This window comes from Nematostella vectensis, chromosome 15, assembly GCF_932526225.1.
Source record: "Nematostella vectensis chromosome 15, jaNemVect1.1, whole genome shotgun sequence".
NCBI lineage: Eukaryota > Metazoa > Cnidaria > Anthozoa > Actiniaria > Edwardsiidae > Nematostella > Nematostella vectensis.
Genome location: NC_064048.1, coordinates 5294224 through 5319634, shown reverse-complemented (window position 1 = coordinate 5319634; position 25411 = coordinate 5294224). Strand labels below are relative to the sequence as shown.

At 41.5% G+C, this 25411-nt stretch overlaps 2 protein-coding genes across 7 annotated transcripts in view; one reads left to right on the top strand and one right to left on the bottom strand.

Moving 5' to 3' along the window:
- Nucleotides 1-25411, top strand: part of LOC5522339 — a 36902-nt gene that overhangs the window by 1013 nt on the left and 10478 nt on the right. Inside the window, exons 1-4 of one of the 3 annotated variants that reach the window (XM_032367538.2) lie at nt 1058-2471; nt 2605-2637; nt 2710-2761; nt 2862-3017. In XM_032367538.2, coding sequence (XP_032223429.2) covers nt 2241-2471; nt 2605-2637; nt 2710-2761; nt 2862-3017 — 472 coding nt within the window. In that variant the 5' untranslated portion in view covers nt 1058-2240. Of the gene's footprint in view, nt 1-1057; nt 2472-2604; nt 2762-2861; nt 3018-25411 lie in introns of those variants that run through there. The other 2 variants (XM_032367539.2, XM_032367537.2) reach the window with 2 other exon arrangements.
- Nucleotides 4266-15884, bottom strand: LOC116604739 (RNA-directed DNA polymerase from mobile element jockey). 4 transcript variants are annotated; one of them, XM_032367540.2, is made up of 4 exons: nt 13383-15884; nt 10105-12810; nt 4570-9293; nt 4266-4492 (listed from the first exon to the last, which is right to left on the bottom strand). In XM_032367540.2, the coding sequence occupies exon 1, from the start codon at nt 15881-15883 to the stop codon at nt 13919-13921; it is 1965 nt and encodes a 654-aa protein (XP_032223431.2). In that variant the 5' UTR covers nt 15884; the 3' UTR covers nt 4266-4492; nt 4570-9293; nt 10105-12810; nt 13383-13918. The 4 variants fall into 4 exon arrangements, with proteins under 4 accessions (XP_032223431.2, XP_048578418.1, XP_048578417.1 ...); XM_048722461.1 differs by having other exon boundaries at nt 4266-9293; nt 13383-13474; nt 13734-15884; XM_048722460.1 differs by having other exon boundaries at nt 4266-9293; nt 9468-12810.

Here is a 25411-nt window from a genome sequence, read left to right as displayed (position 1 = left end):
ATGTTTTATTTGCGACTGCAATCTAAATCTAAAATACGGGACAAAAATATCGTTTGAGAATTTGTTTGTTCCTTCCCGCCGAGAAGGTAGTTGTGGTACGATTCTCGCAGATCTCTTCAAAACAGCGGGTATCAGATGCATAAAGTCCACAACTTTTCAAGCCAAGCGTGTAATTAGTGCGTTGCTGTTGTCGGCAATGCTTACATATTTTTTCTATTGACTCTATTATGTTCAGTAGTAACTGTAATTGCCAATCTTTGATTTTGTCAGGTTTGTTGGCCACTCTGTTTCAACAACGTTTCATAAGGACAGTTATTTCTATAAACAAATCTCCACTCTCTCTTGTTTAACTTTTCTAGTTTAACGCATGAGCTTTTTCTACAGAAATAAAAAAAACTGCCATCTCTGTCTGCCATATTGGTAGGAAGCAATAAAGTGTTACACTACATAGTGTACTGTTTCACAGTAAATGGAGTTCATTTTTTTCAAGTGCTCTCAACATTGTGAGTTTCACTCAGCATAACACTCTCCTGCTTTTTCTTCATTGTTTACTCACAAAGAATGATGTAGCCACAGTACAAAACTGTTTCTAGGGTGGGTAGCAAAAATTGCATTGATTAAATATGTAGTTGGCTTGTTAAGATTTTTATGACAAACTGATTTCAGTTGATGCTGTAATTATCCCCATTCTCTGTTTACACCTTTGGTATGTTAGACAGCTTTCTTGTGTTTAGTACAGTTGCCTTCCACTGTTCATGAGTCAAAAAGTGTCTCATTTGTTTCTTATACTGTACTTCAACACCATTTAAAGTCAAGGCTGGTGTTTGCCTTCCTTTAGAACAACTCTGAAAGTGTCTAAGGCAAAGTTGCTGTCTTGTCTTGGGGACAAACATAAAAAAAATGTCTTAAAATCTTACGTTTTAAAGGCTTAAAAAGTTCTTAAATTTTTGGGAAAATTTAAGAGTGGTCTTAAAAAGTCAATATATATATATATATATATATATATATATATATATATGTTTATTATCCTCTATTGCAGTTGAGACTGAATTGCAGGGAGAGCGCCAACAATTTTACAGTACACACAATTAACAATTAAAATATTTTACAGTAACAAAATCGTTTAGTCTTTTGGTTTTTGTCATCTGTGTGCGCCTCGTAGTACCCGACCCAAGACTGTATTTGGCGGGTACTACACATGTCCTCGAGTCCATCAAGTGTGGGACGGGATGCGCGGGTGGAAGGTTAGCTACATACTGGCGGCATAGATTATTGCGGCACGTCTCAAGAGACCAGCTGACACTAATGCATTATCGTAAGAAGTGTCGTAAGAAATCTCCCTCCCACTCGACCTGCAGTCTTGTGCTCCACTGATCTGCTCAAGAATATTTTAAGTACCTTTCAAAATAACTATAATATGTTGTCCAGTAGTGTACTTGGCTTCCATTATATTGCCACATGAACATAGCTGTGGATGAAGTGGCAGATGACAATCTAGGAAATAGGGTACTGTAGAAAATATTACTGGTAACTGCAATAGAGAAGTTCAAATTTTTCTAGGATCTGGCATAAATATAACACACTGCAAGTAGTAACCACCCAAGATGGCTTTCTTTATCATGTAGGTGTGAAGTTGTGTGTACAAAATCATCACAGGACTGGCACAAAAAATTGTGACACAATCTTGACAACTTATGAAGGCGTTCTTCTCATGACATACTGAGCAGGTTTGTGCAATGTTGGTCTTACATGAGAAAACAGCTTCAAACAGTAGTTTTCTGGATGTCTCCCAGCTAATGTTCACTGCCTGCATTCGTTTACTCCAAGCCTTTTTAAGCCTCTCTTGCTTCCAACTCTCCAAAATCTCTTCAGTGTCTTTGATTATACTGTCAAGGGTATCTGTGTTTACAAGATTAAAGGGCCGGGGTAAGATCGTGCATGAAGCAGAGCTTCAACAACAAAAACTAAAAAAGGAAATTGATCTTGTGGATTCACAGAGACCAGATGATTTGCTGGAAGAGGGTATAAGTATGTGGATTGGAGAATATATTTCGCCCTTGTATGACATTCTTTCTTTTTAAATCTTGCTCTTATATATATTCAGGATAACATTTAGATCTATTACAATAAGCAAAAACAAGACTCTTGAATAGAAAATAGAAGGAATGAATACCATTATAGGTAAAGGAACATAGACCAAAGGAGTAGATTCTTTTGAGCTACTGGCCCCAGTTGGAGACATGTCAACTGATAACTTGCACCTCCAAGAATCCCACCCGTTAGACCCACCAGCCCCACTTGGAGATACGCTAATCAATACCATTACTTCACAAGGATCTCACCCCATAGACCCACCCGCCCGAGCAGAAGACACACCCATAGATGCTACGACCATGCCTCCCAGAGCAGCTACACACTTGGACCTGCTGAATATTGAAATCAAAGCCTCATCTCAGGCCCCAACAGACAGAGTAAGTATAATACTAATCGTTTATCTGTACAGAATTTATGAAGTAGGGAAAAAGTATGACCCTGAACTGTAGTCCCCTTCTGCCAAATCCAACTCTGTGTAAAAGTTCTAAATTTTTTGGAACTTTTTTGTAGGCTCCTAAGGCAAATCGATGTTCCCAATGTAAGGTGCGTCAAAAAGAAAAAAAAAGTCTTCAGAGAAGTGTGAGAAAATTGAAACTTTCACTGCATTCAAACCAGGAGAGATGGGCTAGGTCATTTATGGACACTGTCCCAGATCTTGTCAGTTTAGGTTAGTTCAAAACTTCAATTATGAATGAAATGAAATGAGATAAACACAAATTATAACAAAGACTCATAACTCAAATGTTTTGTTGTTGTTTTTGTTGCAGAGACCCAATATGATATCAATGACATTGAACAGGACAATGATGAAGCAGAGATGGAGGTGGAAAGCTGCGATGAAAATGATGGAAGCGAAGATGAGGAAGATGACAGAGGTGACCCAGAGTGGAGACCAGAACTGATAGAGGAGCAAATAACCCAAGGTATTGTTTCATATTTATCAAAGTCGTATGATTGTGTAGTTTCAGAAAATTCTGGGGGGGGGGGGGGAACGCCCAGGAATATTCCGGGGGGAGGGGGGGGTCAAAATGCTTACCCAAAATAGAAATCCAAGTAGGGGGAGGGTAGGGAGAAGGTAGGTGGGGTCATATCTACCCCCTCCATGGCGGGGGGGGGGGGGGTGGGTATTTTCTGGAACTACACATTCTAAGAAAAGTGCTCTTTAAGAGCACTTTTCTTAGAATGTGTAGTTCCAGAAAAAGACATCAGGGAGCAGCCAAAGGGGATAGTCTTCTTGTGCCAGCTGCTGCTGTAGTTTCAAGTGTGCAGGAGGTGCCATTTCACAAAGCCAGTGCTGGATATATCGCAGAAAGGGACAATGCTTTCCATTACTGCTGCTTGTCATCAGTGTGAATATGTATTTTACTGGGACAGCCAACCATACATCCTTGGCAAATTTCCTGCTGGCAACCTCCTGCTGAGCTTTGCCATCCTTTGTGCCGGGGCATCCGTCAACAAGGTTCTGCTGGTACTCAAGCATATGGGAGTGTTAGTGTACCACTTCCCTACCTACTACTACCATCAGCGACACCTCCTTATCCCTTGCGTCCATCAATTCTGGAAATCTTTCCAGACCAAGGTCATAAGTGAGCTGTCTAACAAGGAAGTTGTTGTAGCAGGGGATGGTCAGCATGACAGCATGGGCCATTCAGCCAAGTACTGCACATACACCATCTTCTGCTGCACAGTTGGATATATCATCCACATTGTTCTTGTTCAGGTAGTCTATATTATATAACTCATAAAGTTTACAATTTATAAAGTTTATCTATCCTGTTGTTTATTAATCAAAATATTTAAATATCAGGCAAATGAAACCGGGAGCAGTACTGTCATGGAGTTTGGAAGCCACCAGAGAGCTCTGACATTCCTCTTGGGGACTTTCGCCTCTGATCGACATACTAAAATAGCAAAATGGATGAGAGAGGAGTGTCCTAAAGTTTGCAGAGACTTTGGCAAGCCTGTAATTGACCACTTCTTCGATCTATGGCATATAGGAAAAAGTGAGAGTTTGACTTTTGATCAGATTTAAGACATTTTTTGTATCTCTTGCTCTTTCATTTTCCTAAATTAAAATCCTCTCCCCTCCTTTTTTTGTTAGCTAGTGGGAGCATATATTTACATAGATCTTTTATCTTTAGAACCTTACTCAGATTCGGATGCATTTTTTGCAGATTTGACAGAAGTATAGGATTTTTTCTTCCTTGTTTTTAGTCCAACAGCTGCTGTTCGTAGTATCCACTCATTGAGGCAATTCACACTGAAACCCAATTCACAATGCATCCCTCCAAACCAACTTGTTCTGATTTTTCGCTGCATGTTGCAAACTCTGTGCATCATCGGCATTCTTTCTTTGTGACTAATAAATAACTTGAGCGAACAGTTCGAGCACTCGCACCTGGTAAAATTGAGAATGAATCACCATGAGCAGTTGGTCGTTACGAAACTTCAAATCAACAATATAAAAATACCTACCATGTGGAAATATCTTGCTCCCTTGAAAATCTTCGGAGGAGCTCCTCTTCTTGCTCATTCTCCTCGTGGAGTTGCTGCTTGTATTCAGCAGCCTCTTCCTCGTTTGGGACGGGATCGAGACTTTCGTCGTAGCCATGAAATTCACTATCCAAAAGCTCCGACTCTGATTCAAAACTAGAGCTTTCAGATAACTCTTTGCTTTCTGAAATACTACGCTGCCTCGTTAACGAAGCCATAAGATTTTAGTTCGGAAAGTGTAGAGATAAAAGAAATTCTTTGAGTATTTTCAACTAGAAGCGGCGTCTGAGCTCGCGAAGCGTATTGAGTATGTGACGGAGAAACCGCATCCTTTTCGCGGGCTCAAGAGATCTAGAGCGATCAGACCAAAACAATGGCGGACGTAAAAACGATGTTTTAAATGCCATAATTCACGCGCCCAAATTCACAAATTAAATAGATTATGCACTTGAAGTATACATTGAAGATGTAGGAAGGACTCGAAGTTAATAGAAGCTTGAAAATACAGGTCTAAATCTGATCATAAGCGAACTATAATATTTTACTAACCTGTAGCTTCCAGGCTTTTGGCTTTATCTTCCATAGAAGTGAATTCTTCTAAACAACAGGGCCTAGTCGGACAGCTAATTTACAGGAATAGTCACTTTGATACATAAATATATAAAATAGAACATAAACTACAAAATATTACAAATTCAAATTTAATTACTATGAAAATAGATAAAATTATCTATACAGTACGAACTAAATTGATTACCATTTACAATACGTATAAAGGTTATTTATGTATAAAGGTTATAATTTTATATAAAAAAATCCTAGAAATGGCCAGCTATTTTACTTATTTGTTTCTTATAAAGTTTGTAATTTTTATAGTCATAATACCTTTAGGTTATTCATTCTATTTTCTTGCCGCTTCATGCGAAAAACATTTGGGTCCATAACTAATGTTCACATATTTACTTGCACTCATTATTATCAAATCATAAGGCAATGTCTTAAAATGAATTTTACGTTTTTAAGGCCTTAAAAAAATCTTATTTTTTTTTTAGAAAATTTAAGAGTTGTCTTACAAAGTCTTATTTCTCTTGTAGTGGTTGTGTGTGTTCTCAAATAAGTCTGCAAGAGTTTCTAATTTATCGTGACAACTTGACAAATGTGCACTCAAGCAGAGCACTCTGGGTAGCTTTATTCTTTGTGATGCAAATCTATATAAACAAAATACACAATTACAATCAATATATCAATAACTAATCTAATGTGGGATAAACTTTTGAAATCAAATGTGGGGTGAACTACTTCAACACCACGCTTTCAAAGTCAAGGCTCAGAAACTCGGAAAGTGTCTCACACAAAGTTGCTGTCTTGTCTTTGGGACGAACATTTCACTTAAGGAAGTAACCAGAGAAAGAATAGCAGGTTTTCTTTCACTGTTAGTAATGTTTTGAAATAATCGGTTCTGCTCTTACAAGATGGTCACAATCTTGGGCCTGTGTGAGGCAACAAGAGAGAATAGCAGGTTTTGTTACACTGGTGCCATTGTTTTAAAAGGATTGGTTCTGCTATTTCGAGGTGTTTGAAATACTGGGCCTGTGTGAAGGCATTTGTCTAGCTGTGGTTGAGGTGATTCCACTTTTCAGCAAAAGTTCCCTTTTTTCCTCTCAGATGTAAAATCTATTTCAAAAACAGGCAAATAAGGGGGACAGGTCCTGTGCCTAAGCCAAAATGGCTGACAGCATTAAAATAACAACATGGTCAAGGCAATTTTAAATGGGAGGGATTTTAATAGATTTATATTGCTTGAAATACTACAAGAAAAATTATGCTTAAGCAACAATGACATTTTAGAACTTATTAGCAAAATGCAACGTGCATAGCGCCCATGATAAATTGGGCATAAGCGTGAAAATTGATTAAATTTTTACAACATATCTCAATAAAACATCTCTAAATGCTTAAAATACAAAAATTCAAATGATACATGTTACAAGATTAAATTGGTGAGTCAATGGTCTCGTAAACAGGTTTTTCTAGCTATATAAGGTATTCTGGTCTGCATAATCTATTCCCCCCATGTACTTGATGTAAACAACGACACACAGGGGAGCACTCCTTTTCCACAAACTCCCTTCTTTGTTCTTTCGGTTGCCAGTTTCTTTGCCGATCGGTTGGGCATTTGTTGGGAGAAAGAAAACCTTTCTCTTGTCCTGCCACACACATGCATACATTCCTGCCTTCTGCATTACTTTGCTCTCCCCTTGCTTCAACTTGAATGGTTCATTTTCTTCGGGAATTTTTTGCGGTCAAGGAGCGATGACATCAAACCGACAATGGAGAAGAAGTTGTAGAAATAAAGGTGTTTGTTCCTTTGCCGATCAAATCGGTTGAAAGTTCCTCCACAACTCTTCTGTTGAGCCCAAACTCTTGGCCTTGTGGTGGTTTGCCTGTGTAGACCTGGAAGCATGACAGGTAGTGTGTAATGGAGTCCGTGCGAAACCTAACGTTGACACACTTTACAGGCTTCATCGGCATCTACTGCTTATAGGTAAGCCGTCTCTTGAATTTAACAAGGCCCTTGTCGATCGCGTTTTCCCTGTTTGGTTTATACCGACAAGAAAACTTTCCCCAAGATTCGTTAAGAGTGGCCAGATGAGGTAAAGCTTTTCATGCTCTGAGTGGCTTTGCCTTCGAGTTGTTGTATAAAGATACTGCGTGATTTTTAAGTATCTATCACTTGGCATGACATCCTTGATCATTTTTACCAAAAGGAATTCATTTTTCGGCCAATAATGCCGTTCAGAGAGGACGGATTTGTTTGTCATTCGTTGTAGGGTACCACTTTGGGCCACTCCCGATTCTCATCTTTTGTGCGGCATTACGGTTTGTCTCAACGGCTATTTCTTCGAGAACCTCATCAGCTGCACCACCTGGTAGCTGTGTGGTATTTTCAACATCTTCCGTAAACATGCATCAAATTATGGCTAATTCACTGCTCTGATTGGATAGAATATAAAGGACCTCATAGCTGTCATTATTTCACCAATAGAATCGCTTGACGGGATGCTTTTGTTTTAGGCCACTGTAGTGGTCTACAGGCGTTCCCTCGTAAGGCCACTGGATGGGGTTTACAGGCTATAAAGGGTTAACGTATTCTGGGAGAAGTAATCAGTTTTTTAACATGTGCAAAGTTTGGGAGCCGTTGATCCTTGATGAGGCCCATTGCATTCATCAGAAATTAGGGTTAATTCCTCAACTCAACATAAACCACTGACACTGTTTTGTGTTTGGCATAAGAGAAGTTTATTATAAAATCACTACAAACTGGTAAATGAAAAACTAAAATAATAATAATAAACCTCTCTGCCACCCTTCACACAAAGCCCAGGGTGGGAGGGCGGGAAAAATATGAGCTTGATATATAAACGTTGAAAACAACAAAGAATTATAGAGTGAAGCTGTGAACGTGTGCTAGCAATCAAGACTAGAGATAACTGAAATACAATATGCTGGCTTGAGCGATTAATCCCTTTAAACTAGGTGCCCAAAGGGGGGTAAATTCCTCAACCCAACATAAACCACTGACACTGTTTTGTGTTTGGCATAAGAGAAGTTTATTATAAAATCACTACAAACTGATAAATGAAAAACTAAAATAATAATAATAAACCTCTCTGCCACCAAACCACCGGCCAAACAACAAAACAGTGCAGAAGGCCTAACTACTGGCCTGAATGGAAGCACGTAGCTGGGAAGCAAGCGCCAATTTTGATTGATTACTAAATTCTAAATACAATTTGTAAGAGTCACTAGCCCAATCACCATACAACTGTATCAATTCCCCTGGTACTCCGTGGTTAAACGCCCAAGAGGCACAGCCGCGTCGAAATGAGTGACCCCGATATGAGTCAGCATGAGCAACCCCCACTGAGCAAAGCGCCAGACGAAATTCGGTAACAAAACGGGACTTCGTCAAAGCAAACGGGCCTGAATGACCAAGCAATAAAAACAGCGGTTTGCGTGCAGAAGCGGGTACCAGGCGAATCATGTTGTTATAGGCAGCGACCGGACATGATAACGAGCCTGGAATACGTAACAGAGGAATGTGTAATCGACGCTGACCGAACTGAATAGTTTTTGTATGCTTAAACGTGACGATAAGCCCGTGTTCGTTACACAAAACATCACCCCGTGTGAGATCGCGGGTAGGATTAAATGCCTTAATAGAACGTGGTACGATATTAGCTATACGCGCCATAAGAAAAAAATGCAAAGAGAAATGCGCAATACAATGTAGAAGAGTTAGCATCATGTTGAAAATCTACTGTTCGCGCAACTAGCAATAAAAGGCTAGGAGTTACCGGTGGAGCCCTCTGAGGTACATGTGGTATCCTACGGGAAACTCCCCGCAGGGCTAGGGATAAACTAAAATCCTTATATCATAGCATAGTCATAACCGGCAAAAAGATGTAATAACTTGACCCCACTTAAATAATTACGAATCGAAGTTGGTGCAATCGAACGACTCAAAAACTGTACATAAAGACAGACCGTATCTATGTCTGCTGGTAATGGAGTCAAGTCAAAATATAAGCAAAATAGAAAAAAGGCCTTAAATTGAGTCTTTAAATTACTATATGTCCCTGTGCTATAAGCAGCTTGTAATGTCTGTCGTAGATCCTTTTGCAGAGAGGCCAAAGCCGAGGAATCTGATTGTCACAGCGCACGGTGAAACGGAGTCCCGTCCACCGTTGACCCCACAACTTAAGCGCCACCACAATAGTGAGAAGTTCCAAACAATTTATATCGAGGGACTGAGCAACAATCACATCCGGAAATGAAGCGTGGAAATATTCATTGTCACAAACGCCTCCACAACCAACCAGGCAAGCGTCTGTAGAAAAAACTTCCCCCGGAGAACTCCAAGAGGTAGTTCTAATTATAGATACTCCGTTGTATTCCCGCAGGAAATGACACCACCAAATAATATCCTTGCGAAATTCCGCGGTTAAATTAACGTGAAGATGATTGTATTGAACTGTTCGTAGCAGACTTAATAAGCGCGAGATAAACACCCGACTCTGACCAACACACTTTGAAACAAACACAAGTTTGCCAACTAGGGATTGTAACTCCCGTTTGCGAGCAGTTTTGCGGTTCCTCCAATCATGTAAGAGAAGCTCTAACTCCGCTAGCCGCTCAGGACTAACTGACAACGTAAATGAATTCGTGTCTACCATCACTCCCAAACACAGCATGAGCGATGAAGGCGGACAAGCTTTGGAAACAGATTCGATCAGTCCCAGAGAGGAGAGAAGAGTCCCCAACTGCTCAAAATCGGAAGTCGCAGAGCTAGCCTCAGAAACCCCAATGAAATCATCCAAATAATTAAATAAAACTTTTCCTTGCTGTCGATGAATCCAAGCTATCGCTGAGGTGGCGCGCTGACCTGCCTGAGCAGCAGAGCGTAACCCCATAGTTAAAACAGTGTCAAAGTAATAATGTCCATTCCAAATATACCCAAGTAAACGGTAATCGCCGGGATCCACAGGAAACTGCCTATACGCCTGCCGCAGATCCCTCTTATAGAGAAAACAACCCGGGCCAAACTGCACGATCGCTTCCACAATGTCATCTATAGTGGGATAACAAGTCACGAACGGATCTCCCAGAAAACTATCACACGGAATACCATCATTTACTGAACCGCCCTTAGGCCAGCTCAAGTCCACAATTACCCTACGTTCTTCAGAATCTCGCTTGGGAACCGTGTTCAACGGTGAAGTAACAAATCCACCCCCGAAGGGAGGATCCGTAAACGGCCCAGCGACACGACCGAGCGAGACTTCACGTTGTAAAGGCTCTGAAACTTGAGTCGCAAAATTGAGCGCACCCCGGTGAGTGCGAGCATCAAAAATAGGAACAGTATCGCCAGTGAAACCCACCGGCCAACCAAACTCCAGGAAATCACAAATCATTTGGTCGTCATAATCATACAACAAAGTCCTCCAAGTATCGATCTTTAGGGAACTTGGAACGGGCAGGCGAGAAACCACAAAGTTCGGGCGACCAGAACGAAAAACTAACTCATGTGCGTACAAATAAAAATCATTCGCCTGCTGAGAGTCACGAGGAAAGGCCGTGGAAAAACCACGACAGTCTAGAACACCAGCCTCCACCGGCTGAGGAAAACACACATCATGAATATAATCAGCGCCCGTGGAAAAGCCACGACAGTCAGGAACTGCAGCCTTTAGCGGCTGGGAGCAAGCATCAGCATTCAAAGCACAAAACGACATATCCGGAAATGAAGCAACAGTAACGGAAGGAACGCCCCCAATGTCTTGACCAAGGGCGAAGTTTATCAGTTTTTTTATTCCCCTGAAAGCGGACAATCAGATGAATCCTCTCTATGCGATTCCTGTTTTCTCGATTGTACCCAACAAGCCGCACAAATATGTTTTACCCATTTACGTTTGCCTCGGACGTAACCATAATGATCCTTGGTATGAATGCACTTCTCGCGTTGATAATCTCTACAAAACAATGTCGGCCCTGAACTGTAAGACTGCTTTTTCGGCGGTGAAAGTAGCTGACCATAGAGGGTTCTGCTTTCGAGGTGGGAAAAGGAATCACCCCACTTCAATAAGCCACGTTCGATTTCAAGCAAAACCGCTCCATGGAAGGCAAGCACCGCCTCCCATTCGTATAGCTGTGCGTGGTACATCAGCGTTACCAAATGTTTGTGTCGTTCGGCGCGCTCGAACGAACTGATCTCTCATAATTGTAGAATCTGTGCATACCCCGCCACGAATTCTGCCATGGTAAGACGTTCGTAAGTAATCTCCTGACTAGCACGAGTCAAGGAAAGAAAACGTTGCGGCCACAACTGTTTAACTACAACTTCTGAAGTTGGACGGTCTTCCTTGCCAGACTTCAACTTACCAGCTTTATTTGGCTTCCGTAACGGAGAGGAAGCCAGCGCACCCATATCAACTTCCTCATCGGACACACTGGATGCAATGGGCAAAACATGAGCCACACGTCGATCTGCCGCGTCGGCCAAGTCATCCATGGCTCTAAGCTCGGGCAAAGTAACCGTCGTCGCACGGCGCGGCGATACATCTCTAGAAGATCGCGACGACGAAGCAACGTCGGAGGGCGGCAAGTAATGGGACTGACGACTGCTAGCATGATCGGCCTTCAAACTTTGAACCTCGGCCGTGAGAGTTTGAACAGCGGCGGCGAGCGAATTCAACAGTTCGTCGTTCCGTGTAGTAGAATTGCCCCGAATTTCGGGAACGCCCCCAGGACCGTCACAATGTTTCCCTGGCACGCCAAAATCATGATCATTTACTGGCTTCTTGCAGCCTGGACATTTCTTTTCTCGCGGCATCGTAACAGTGGAAAAAACAATATGAGCTTGATATATAAACGTTGAAAAGAACAAAGAATTATAGAGTGAAGCTGTGAACGTGTGCTAGCAATCAAGACTAGAGATAACTGAAATACAATATGCTGGCTTGAGCAATTAATCCCTTTAAGCTAGGTGCCCAAAGGGGGGTACATTAACTTTAAACTGTCTTAATTGCTTTTCCCAATTTGCTGATTTTTGATAACCCATCATTTCTACTATTAATAACAAATAATCTTTATAGTTTCTCAAATATTTAAATGAATCTAAAAAAGTATGTTGATTAATTTCAACAGAAACAACTTTTAAGTAAAAAAGAAAGACAAGTTTGCAAAGTTTATATTAAAATCTATCAGAAACATTGGACTGGTCTTGTTAAAAAGGATTGCAAAATCTAGGTCCTATAAGGGCAATTCAATGCACTTGAATGGGCAATTCGTTATTAAATTGCCAATTCAGGTGCATTGGCAGGCGCACTTCAGGACGATGGTGGACCCTGTCTACGCTCTATTACCATCGATTCACCCTCAGGGGACCTTTGTTTTTGTAACCCTCTTGTCTAGCCTTTGAAAAATTTCATTAAGATCTCGGCTCCGCAAAGGGAGACTTTTTGTTACGAGGACCTTTGATTTATCACTGCTGCTGTCCAGATCTCCTGACGAATTATTCTCATTCTCATCACTATCGGATGGCTCAGACATTGACTTGTCCAAAGACATGTACAGATTTCTCATCACTGCCATCACCTTCTGTTTTTCCTTCTCAGTGAAGGAGGTGGGGTACTTTAGGACCTTTGTTCGCTGTAACCATTTCTAAAGTAGAAAAAAATAGAAGATTTACCCATACTTATCTAACATATCTTTGAGCTGATTATTTTTAGATGTGTCTGATTCATTCTAGGGGTAGATATGGGTAAATCAGAGACTTGCCCAGGCACCAGCGAGATCCACTTCTCTGAATCCGAGTCCAAGACTTTTGTTAGATTTCGGAAAGAAAAAGAATAAGAGCTAAAGATTAAAAATCCGAGACTCGAAGGCCATGCTAGAAAAAAAGGACCCCGAGAGGCCTAAATTTTGAAAGAAAAAACAAAAACAAGACTTTGCGAATAGAAAACAAATTTTCTTTTTGAGGAAGGATGTTTCACTGAATCAATATATTATTAAACAATCATTGAAATCGTCTCAACATAGTACCATATTTGGGACATCATTATTTGTGTACACCATTTTAGACATAGTATACTTTGTACGAGTTGCAGCGGAAACAATAAAACATTTCAAATTAAGAAAAGCAGACAAGGGTAATGTTCTTCATTACATTGCTTACCTGCATTACTGAAAATTTAGATAATGGTTGAAACTTAATAGTATAATAATTAAATTACCTCTGATCATTGCAGATGAGTATTGTTTTTCAGTACTCAAAACAGTCCTAAGAATGTCTGCATTTACAGCACCATTCTCTGGTGCAGTAAAACTGAAACAAATAAAAAGAATAAAAACAGTTAACAAACTTTTATTATATCCTAGCCATATCTGACAATTTTACCATACTAAGCATATGAAATACATGGACAAATGTGAGAACGTGATCCCCAAATCAGCTTTCATACTTTGCATTCAATTTTAAACTAGTTTGGATACAATTCACTCGTTCATATATTCCCAAAATTATAGTAAACCCTAGAATCGTATTTCTAACATAGCGAACAAGGAGTCATTTTTTTAGCGCACACCTTCCTGTCCCCCCTAGACCGTGAAACTTGGAGTTTTCACATTGTCGTTTGAAGGAAATTTCAGGTCTGGCTCTTTAAATTCTCAATTGTTTTCTGTCGTCGCCGTTCTCGTTGCTTAAATGCTTAAATGCTTAAATGTTAGACCCTATTAAAGCTTGCGCTTATTTCTAGGGGGCGCCAAGGTATTATAGGCGGCGAAGGTGGCCAGGGATCCGTAAGGATCTTAAGACTGGCAGTGCACTTGATTTAAAGGAGTCAATCGACGAGGACTCGATAACCTCGGAGGGAAGCAAGTTCCAAGTCCTGATAGTTCTAGGAAAAAAAGAGTATGAGTGGGAAAGTACATTGGACTGAATCTGGTTATATTTAGAGGAGTTTGTTCTGGACGGTCGAAGGTTTGGCTGAAATTGTTGAGGTAGAGCAATGTTCACTAAATTGTTGCGGATTTTATAGAAGAGGCATAGTTGGGCGAGCTGACGTCGCACTTCAAGCGAGTCCCAATTCAGGGATTTAACAAGGTCAGATGAGCTTGCCCTGGGGTCGTAGGTACCAGTAACGAAACGCGCCGCATTTTTCTGCACTTGCTCTAATTTGTTGATGTCTCTATCCGTGAAGGGGTTCCATACTGGAGAAGCATATTCCATGACCGGTCTTATCATTGAAAAGTACGCACGTTCCTTTACACTCTGAGAACAGGGTTTGAGGGTACGTCGTAATAATCCAAGAGTCTTGTTGGCTTTCAAAGAGACTTTACAACAATGCCTACTCCAGCGGAGATCGTGTGCAACGCGGATCCCTAGATAGTCATGCTCGTCTGTAGAATTCAGGAGCTGGGAGTCTAGCGAGTAGTTGAACAAGCTGCTATTTCTCTTCAAGGTGATCAGCAGTAATTGGCATTTAGAGGCATTAAACTCCATCTGCCAAGTCCGAGCCCAGGCTTCAAGGTTGCAAAGATCGTGTTGGAGGGACACATGGTCAGCTGGAGATCGAATGGACCTGTAGACCACTGTGTCATCTGCAAATAGGCAAGTTACCGAGCTGCATTGGTCAACAATGTCGTTAATGAACACAAGAAAGAGGGTTGGGCCAAGCACGGTCCCCTGGGGGACACCTGATGTCACAGGAACCTGACTGGAATGGGACCCGTCAACTACTACGAACTGATTTCGGTTGTTTAGAAAGGCTTCAATCCAACCAAGAGTCTTTCCACGTATGCCACAGTGATGTAGTTTATGGGATAGCTTTGCGTGGGACACCTTGTCGAAGGCCTTGCTAAAGTCGAGCATAATGGCATCTACCTGGCCATGAGAATTAAGTGTGCTGCCCCAGTCATGTGTAGCAAGAATCAATTGAGTCTCACAGGAGAAACCGCTGCGGAAGCCATGTTGCAGGTCTGACAGGATATTAAAAGCAGATAGATGTTTGTTTAAATGGCTTAGCACAATGTGTTCCATGACTTTACAGGAGAGGCACGTAAGAGAGATAGGGCGGTAATTGCCGGGGTTGTCACGGTTATCCTTCTTGTGGACTGGGACTACTTTGGCGGTAGACCAGTCTAGAGGGAGCGTCCCCTTATCGTAACTCTGTTGGAAGATGATGCATAACATGTTGGCTAGGTAGTTTGACAAGTCGTGTAGGATGCGTGCTGGAAGTTCATCAGGGCCTGAGGCCTTGCATGTCTGCATATTGTCTAGTTGTTTTTTAATGCCAGTAGGGGTGAAAATGATATCACTAATATGCGGAAACGGGCTTGGGCCAAGTCCAGGGAGAACTCCGTCGTCCACAGTGAACACACTTTGGAACTGCTTGTTGAGAACCTGAGCTTTGTCGCGCGGGGATATGGAGACACCATCGTTAGACCTTAGTGAAGGGATGTCTGATACTTCTGATCGACGGCTCTTAACGTAGTTCCAAAATTTCTTTGGATTTGAAACTAGGCTGCCGCCCACAACTTCGTTCAGGTGGTGATTATGAGCTTCTTTTAGTGCCTTGGTAACCTTGTTACGATATTTCCTGTAAGCCAACCAGGCAGGCGAAGACGGTGACTTGTCCCCAGAATGCTTTGCCCTGCGAAGGAGGCGTTCGCGCTTGCGTATCTGCCGCTTAAGTGCCCTGTTCAACCAAGGGACGTCTGGTTTGCGTTTGGTCATTTTATGAGGGACATTTGCGTCGATTGCTGATTTAATACCCGTTTTAAAGATTGACCAGTTTGACCAAGTTCATCCGGTCAAACAAGTACACCTTATGGGGGGTTCTGGTTGCACGCCGTGGGTTAGTGTTGATATAGAAATGTACTAGATCGTGGTCGCTCATGCCAGGATGAACAGAGACGTCTGAGACAAGAGAAGGAACTGACGAGCAAACAAAGTCCAGTGTCTTCAGTGAGGCAGGGCGAGTTGGATCGGAAACATACTGTGTGAGGGCGTGGTCATCAATAAAGTCAAGTAACTTATTCATCAATGAGGCAGTGGCCGGGTTGGTAATAACAGGAGGGCTGACCTTCCAGTTTATATCCCCACAGTTAAAGTCGCCTGCAATCACGACGTTGGGATGGGACTTTTTCTGCTTGTCAAACACCCTCAGTAGAGCCTGGGAAAGAAGATCGATGCGGGAAGCGGGCGCGAGAGGAGGTTTGTAAAAGGAGCATAAATGCACAAATTTCCGCCGAGATATCTGAATGGAGACCCAAAGCGACTCGTCCTCAGGATCAGTTGATATATTATCCAGTGGGTGTGAGACAATTGGAGATCTTACAGCGATAAAAGTACCTCCACCACCGCAGTCCTGGCGTTCTTTCCGATAGATAGTAAAGCCTTGGGGAAACGCAGAAGCTGATGGGACATCTCTATTCAGTTTCGATTCACATCCAAAAATAATGTCCGGGTTATGATGAGACACAAGGCTAGCAAAGAGCGCAGATCTCTTAGCACTCAATATGCTGTTACAATTGATGGACATACATCGCAGCTTGTGCTTTGGTGACGGTGTAAGCACAGGAGATGAAGAAGCGATCGGAGATGGAGTGGGATCGAGTCCAGGGCTGGCTGTAGAGGTGCTTTCAAGCAAACTGAAAGAGTTGGAACTGGAGATGTCCAGAGAACGACTGAACAGCGACGAGGAAAAGTTGGGCAAGCCACAGTTACAGCAGATCCAGGTCGTATGAGAGTTATTAAGTCCCTGATAAATATGCATTGGCATCCGAAGACACTTGATATGATACCAAGTATCACATCCATCGCAGCAGATAGCGAGTTGGTTTGACTTAGTGGGCTTACTGCAACATCCACAGGGGAATTTCACAGGTCCAGGATTGAGAATGGATCCGTTGGAACTAATCACTAGCAGGATCGAGAGCCAGCAGGACGATGAGGTCAGCGGTGCCGGGAATGGACGAAATACTGAACCAGTATGTTGCTTGGATGTAAAAAAGCACGCAATTGAAGCAGAAGATGGTAGTTGAATTGACGTAGGCTTCAACTTCAGAGTAGTAGAAGTAAAATGTTGATGGTAAAAGCCTCTTAATAGCAACGAGATGGATAATACTAACAAGGCGAATTTCATTGTTCCACACAAACAAGATGGCAGCCGTCACAATGGCTACGATCGAGTCGAGGTTTCCGCCAAACTCGAAGGCAAATCACGACGGGAACAGACCAAAAACCAGTCCAGAAGACAGACCAGAAGTTTAGTAAGCTGTCTGAAGTAATTTGATATTAGTAGCTGCGGCTAAAGTAGGTTTCTGAGCAGAAAAAACGGAGCCCAAAAAATACGTGACCGATCAAGTACAATGCCACGTACACCTTACTTAAGGTGTGATAGGCATAGATGGCAAAGGAGTAGAGGAAGTATTCGCCGATAAGACGAAAATTGTCGCGTATAGTTCCCACACCTCCAATTATTTTTTAAAGGCATCTTGGTAAAACCTTATATGTTCTCTCCTCCTCATTTGACAACTTTAAAGCAAAAGTAACACGACTAGCTCTAATTGATGCAAAGAAATCAGGAGCTCTCAAGCCACCATCATCATATTCACCTATAATTGTTGTGTATTTCACTTTTCAGGTTTTTTCGCATTCCATATAAAGTCTTTCAGGGCTGTATCCACCTGCTTAATAAAATCTCCCCTAACACTTAATTTGGAGCACACATAATACAACTTAGAAAGCGCTAAACTTTTCAACACATGGATTCTTCCATAGAGTGTTAATGTCCGCAACTCCCAAACTTCTAACACGGATTAAAATCTTTCAAAATTGCGCTTAAAGTTATTTTCATCATACAGTCTCTCATTATATGAAAAATAAATCCCTAAAATTGTAATACCTTTTTGGTGAAGATATACCCACTTTATGCCTTGCCTTTTCCTATCTTTATTTTTTGCGCCCAGCCATCCTGCTTCAGATTTTGTTAGATTAATTTTTAGCGACGAATAAGATTGAAAAATCCTTAGAAGCTCTAACAATTTTTCTAAAGAATTCATATTTTTCAAAAATAAAATTGTATCATCCGCAAACATCGTCATTTTTATTTCAGACTTTCCGATTTTCAGGCCTTTTACCTCCGGAGATGACCTAACCATAATTGCTAATACCTCCAACCTGTTTTGTTCCTCTGCCTAGCTGGAAGAAGGTAGTAGCGTGACCGTTATTAAAAATGGAGCTAACGTTATCTGTTAAAAGAACTTGAATCCACCTAATAAAATTCTCGCCAAAACCAAACTGACTCAAGGTTGCATAGATAAAAGAGTGTTCTATAGAATCAAAAGCCTTTTCAAAATCGGCTGCAAACATTATGTACGATTCATTTCTATTTTTTACATAATTCATCACATCTTCTATAATTCTAATTGGTTCGTCTATCGTTATACCTTTGACAAATGCTGCCTGATCAGTGTGAATCAAGGACGGAAGAGTATCTACCAAACGATTGCATAGTACTTTGCTGCATATTTTAGAATCAACGTTTATCAGGCTTATAGGGCGCCAGGAATAAAGGGCCCTTGTGTCCTTATTTGGTTTCTCCAACAATGTTACTATCATCTGCCGCTGGGTTGTACTTAGACGGCCTTGTGTAAAACCATGATTAAGAGATTTGACCAAATCTGTACCTAAGGCAGACCAAAACGCGATATAAAATTCTTTCGTTAGTCCATCGACACCCGGAGTTTTCGACGCACCCATCTGGTTCAAGCTATTGAAACATTCAGTCACCGATAGAAGGCCTTCACATTTATCCCTATGTGGTGCCTGAAGTCGCGGTATGTTTAGTTCCGAGGAAAACGTAAGGCACTCCTCTGTTTTTACACTTTTCCTTTCATATAGCCTGCTGAAATAACTCTGAAGATTTTGAAAGATATCTGCCTGCCCTGAAATTTCCTTACCATCTTCCACAATTTTTTTAATGAGTTTTAGATTTGTTGCGTCTCTCAAAGGACAAAAAATACTTTGTGTTTTTCCCCCTAACTTGTGCCATTCAGCTTTCGACCGGATAATTAAACCTTCTGTAATGTAATTACTCAACTAATCCATCCAATTCCTTCTTCAACTAACTCTTGTTTCCAAATATCTATGCATTTTGTTAACTCATTTACGTAACCACTGTTTTCTAATAAAGAATTATTAAATTTCCAAAACGATGGCCCTCTTCTAACGTTACCGTCAGCCTTAATTTCTACTGTAACCGCCGAATGATCCGTCGAGGGTGCTGGGATAATATCGCACCTGTCAATAGATGATTGGAGGTCATCAGAGACAAACAGATAATCAAGTCGACGATGAATATATCTTCCCCGGGAACTTCGTTTTCCCTGTGCCGAGCCTCTCCACGTATATCGCTTTATTGTTGGATTTCGAAGTCTCCAAATATCACATAAGTTATATTCATCCAACATTATTTCAACCGCTGCAATTGAGCTGTCTTTCAACTTAGGATTGCCAAAAACTGCTTCCAACTCCAAGTCAAAAACAAAATTAAAATCACCTCCACACACAATATTGGGCGAACCTGTATACGCTTGCGACTGAAGTTTAATTTGAATTAAACAACAAGACCTGTGATGCTTCATCGTTCGGAGCATAAGAATTAATAAGTAGGAAGTCTCCATTTTGAATTTTACAACGAATAATCAGAAACCTCCAATTTGAATCTGCAATAGTATCCTGTAATTGGTAATTGAGTTTACGCCTAAATAAAATAGCTGCACCTCTACTCTTGGAGTTTCCATGCGCAAAAGCTATTTCTCCCCTATATCTATTTTTCAAATTATTTTCAACTTCTTTTGTGCTATGCTTTCCTGTAAAAACGAGACGCCACTGTCACCCCCGTGTCCATTAATCCAATGAAACATTTTCCGACATTTTTTTATATTCACCTAGACCCCGTACATTAAGAGAAAGTATTTTAAACTCGAAATCATTACCCATTATCTAAAAAGATAATATTGCGCATTATTTTTTCTAGCCAAGGGATACAACATAGAATACATGACAAAACAAAACATTTCACAATCACAATACATACATATATAAATAGCCGAATGAATACAATTAAATAAATTGCATTCATCAAAAGGCTCAGACCCATGGATCCCACAGCCGACTGAGCCTTGCCAGACTCATACCACGTTAAATATTTTTAGAAAAATATTTAACTTCCCCAACTATAGTCTCAAATTCTAATTTTACGCTGCCACTACAAAGGAATAAATAGTCTTTGGCAGTTCCTTTCAGCTTGACTGAGCAAAGCAAACTTAATTACAGTAATCATACATTTTGCACCGTCCTTAAAAACTGTCCTAGCTTTGCAATAATGCACTAAAACTTTCCTGCAAGCGTCCCCTACCCATTTTCAAACTTTTCCGTTAATGAAGAACAGAAAGATAAACAAGTCCTACAGTTCCTTACGACTTAACAACAAAATAATTACTTACAGTAATTATGCATTTTGTACCGTTTTCAAGTTCTCAAGCTGTGTCCAGGGCTTGCAGAGACTCGACTTTTTCAACTATCCCTTGTTCTGACCTCTTGGTGAAAATCTTTCCGTCTATCGACCAAGCACTGAACAGCATCTTCTTCTTCCTCATAGCCAATGCTCTCCCCAAGATCCTTCTTCTAGCTGGCGTTAGATTTTCATTTATAAATATGCGCCCATAAAGATTCGCATCAATACACGCTGGTTTCTCCAGCCCGACGAGATCCAAATCCCAGTACCGCACATCTTTAAGGCCTTTGTTCCAATGAATCTAGCTTACCTCCAACTTTTCTATGTATTCTACTTTCGCCGCGTGTTCCTCAACTCGGACAACAAGTTTCCCGAGAGTGGAAACCCTCGTGTCTAGCGCCACACTCTTCTCCAAATCCTTTATTTGCTCTTCCTGCACACTAAATGCTTTAATCTTTAATAGTTATACTCCTAAAAAACAGTTAAGACTATACTAGGAGTTGAAAAAGAAAATACAATATGTAAATACAAAAGAAAAATATAATAATAATAATTATCGGCCATCGGAAAAATAATTTAGGTTAAATTGAAAATGAAGCATAAATATATATTACTTGAAAATTATTGAAATTAGATATTTGATAAAATTAAATAATTAATTATATATACATGAAATTAAAATTATCATCAATAGAGTAAATGCCATAAATGCATGAAACAGCCAACCAACAAGAATCAACCCAAGCGCGAAACAAAGAATCTTTGCCTCACCCTTGAGCCAACTCCCGCTAGTTTGGCAGCCGCTCCATGCATCCATGGCATGCACCCTAAAGATCAGAAACTAGTAAAAAAATATGGTAATTGTTAATGTAAATGTTAAATAAAAATAAATATATCTTTTCATGCATATATATATCAATAGGTATTATTAATTGGTTTGGACTTTTAATAATAAACTGTCCTTGAACTTAGCTAACGAATCTGGGATTGTAGATAAATTTATACTGTTCCAAGTTCTTATAGTTCTTGGGTAAAATGAATATTTATAAGTGTCATTCAATGTTACAAGTTGATGGAAGGGCGCGCAGTTGGGTTGTCTTGAGACTCTTGTGATAGGTGTTACTTCGGGTGGAAAAGATATACCAACAAGGCCATTGTAGATTTTATAGAACATATGTGCTTGATTTAATTGCCTACGTTGTTCTTTCTTCAAATCCCCAACTTCTTCCTTTAAACCTTGGGTGTTTGCTTGAACTTCTAAAAGGACTAACCAGATTGACTCAAGTGTCACTGGCTGCTTTTCAGTAGACTTGCTAACTTCCCCATTCTAGCGCTCCTTCGCGAAAGGCATGAGTTGGCGGACAGCCCTACAAAAACGCGTCTTCACGCTAAGGCCGCCATGTTCTCTTTTGATCTTTGGGAAATGCGTCTCAGCAAGGGTTTCCTCGAATCTACGCAGTACTTTTAACGATGTGGTACTCCAATGTATATCTACATGGTGGCCAATCACGTCCTCAAATTGCCAGTCAAGGTAAATTCATACTTGCTCTCGTCGGTGAGAGCATTGATCAGTGGTTGTGCATTAGAATATCTCGCTTTCATCTCATGCCATTCCCATGGTTGCATACTTCGGTCACTTTGTTTCTTTAGGGCGCTGTAGAACGGAGTTGAAGAGTCGCCGAATTTGTACTTAAAGGTTGGTCTTCTATTTGAGCCGCGGTGCCTTCAGAAAGAGAAAGTTTTGTATTAGAAATACTAGTGGCGATTGTAGTCTTACTGGTAACAGTGGTTATAATTTACTGGTAGCGGTAGTCACGGCATACTGGAAATGGTAGTCACGGCATACTGGAAATGGGAGTCACGGCATACTTGAAATGGGAGTCAAGGCATACTAAAAATGGTAGTCACGGCATACTGGAAATGGGAGTCACGGCATACTTGAAATGGGAGTCACGACTACTGCAAATGTTATGATATGCTAGTTATGATATTTTCATCTAATTGGTAATGGTATAGCCACGACTTACTTGTAATGGTAGTTGGTAGAGTCTCCGTCTTTTCCTCCTCCCCACCTCAAGAATCCGTCCAGCTCTGCCAAGAAGTGCACGATAATGGTTGCGGTTGTACAGTACGGTGGTTCTCGTCTTTGTCAGCATAATACGATACTGAGCAGCTGTGAAGGGTTTGAGCGTCTTTGTCGATGTGACTGTGCTCGTGTACTTCTGCGTATTTGCAGTGCTGCCCGCCTGGGTCCACGACTTCTCGTAGTTAAAATTGTACGACGCTTTTACTCCCACCCCTCCTGTTGCATCGGGAGGGGTGTAGCTTAACTCGATACCTACTCCATGTGTCTTTTTCCACGAGCTGGTTGTCTCGTGGGTGACGGTACGCGTGCTTTCCACTTGCTCAGAAACCGTACGTGTCACTTCATGATCCTCATTATTTCTTTCGCTTCCAGATATGTACGACTGAGGTTTCAATGTCTGAATAACTGGTTTGTCGTAGACGATGTTCTTGACGCCAAACTTGAAGTCTCTGTAGTGCATCTTGAGCCTGTGGTGATTCATGTAGCCCTTGCACGGGCCTTTCCTGTCCGCTTCCCAGCTGTCCCCGTTTCGTCTGAAGTCCTCTCCTACGAACTGTGCGCGGCAGCTCGCGCACTTTCCGTAGCCAAGATAGTGAGCAAGTAATGCCAACTCTGCCATGGTCTCATCCATAATACGAGTCTTGACATCATCCAAGGATTGCATCTTTGGGGGTGCTAAAATGGAGTAAACCATCAACTCATACAACTATTTAAAAAAAACCTTAGCGCATATTGCAATTGTCAGCGCAGTTCTTCTATTGTAAGGTATCATGGATCATGTTATATTTCGGAAAATATGGATAAATTACTTGTCTATTAAGAACCGAAAGTGGACCTTCTGCCGTTGTGGAGTGTCTCTGTTATCACGTAGCTTTAGGGATGCATGATGTAATTTCCACCTCCCTCTTGGTCAAAGCCACAGGGTACCCATGTCGTAATTTCAAAATAACAAAGCTGTTCGAAACACTGATACTTGTTCAATTATTGAAATGGTTGATACAAACAGTCATGTGTGTCAAGCCATATAACATTTGCCGATGCAAAGGTTTCGTATGGTTACTATCTTGTTGACAATCATTGAAAAATGACGTACAGACTCTGGAGAGCACCTCGAGTAGACCACTATCGATTTAATCGTCAGCATTACAATTACAGAAAAGAGTGCAGGGCAACTTGAGTCGGCTACAACTACACCTTAATGTTCTGCACGGGTCGAAGCCTCCACACTTGCATCTGATTAAAGCCATGATCTCGTCTGGCACAAGTGGGACATCGTCGGGTACTGTTCTTGGTAGTAAGGACCTTGAGGGCTCGTACTTGATGTACCCAAAGTCTACTGGGTCGAGAGGAAGAGGGTCATGGGACTGTGCTGCCTTCCAGATGTAAGTCTGAAGGTGCGCCCTCTTCACGTTTTCTGCGAACTCTTCTGTGGATGGTGGCAGTGATTCGATCTTTGGCGTTGATGTTGTAGTGTTGCCAAACTTTGTCGCCCAGATTCTGTATCGCATATCTGACATGCTCTTCTCTTGCATCCCTTTGCTATAGCACGCGCCGATGAACTTTGTTGCTTGACTAGTAACAGGGTTAACGAGTCAGAATCCGCCATCAGGGTCTTCAGGGCAGTCCCCTTTCCAATACCAACGTATGTTGGGACCGTATCACAGCCGGATAGTGCATGCACTGCTGGTAGGGCAGGTAAGATAGTACGATGTGCCTCTACTGTTTCCTTGATATCGATGGAAGCTCTGTTATGGATTGGCGAGCACATAAACATGGGGTTAGTGAGTCCCTCGTGTAAGTAATGGTATGCGAGGAGGACGAACACATCTGTGTCATCTGCTACCACTACCGTAGTTCCGATGTGCTCCCGTGCACACATGATGGCTTGCTGCGCAACGATGTTGTCGGCTTTTTCGTGAGTTGTTGCAAGGTCGTTCCGTGAAATGACGAGCCCGTTGTAGATTTCTGTCGGGACAGAATCGCCAGTGATTACCAACTTATTCTTTGAAGTATACTGAGTATGGAATGAATCATCCTTGGTGATATTGTTACAAATGATTGACATCAGCTGCTTCTTGTTAGAAGATACAGTAAGCACTGCTTTCTGTGAGGGTAGTGGTGTGGTTTCCGAAAGCTGATATACCCTGCTTGCCTCGCATTCCCTTGCATTTCTCGTTACACTCTTCGTGCTGTAGTCACGATATCTGTCAAAACTAAGTAGACAGGTGCAACAGACAGTTTCTGTGCTATGAAGCTCTTGAAGTTTTCAACATAATCCGATAGCACACCTTTGGCTGGCCAATGAACAACTCACAACACGGCAGAGCCATCCAGAACAATTGCTGCGGCGTTAGAGGCACTACGCGAGGACGATTCTCTTGCTAGTCGTTTCTTTAAGTCAGATTCATGGAACACCGTAGTTGGCACTGGAGCTAGCTCGTGGCTCAGAACCTTCCTTAGATCAATGTCCCTTGGGCTTGCTTGGATGCCTATAACCCGGCTGTAAATCACGTTAGTATCGTAAACCTTCTGTGTCCCAGCCTTTAACTGCTTCTTGCTGTCTGAGACGGTCTTTACTTTCTTCGGAATGCTGTTTCGAAATCCTTCGGGCCAGGCTTTCTCGAACTCCTTCATTGTCTTCTGTCCAACCACT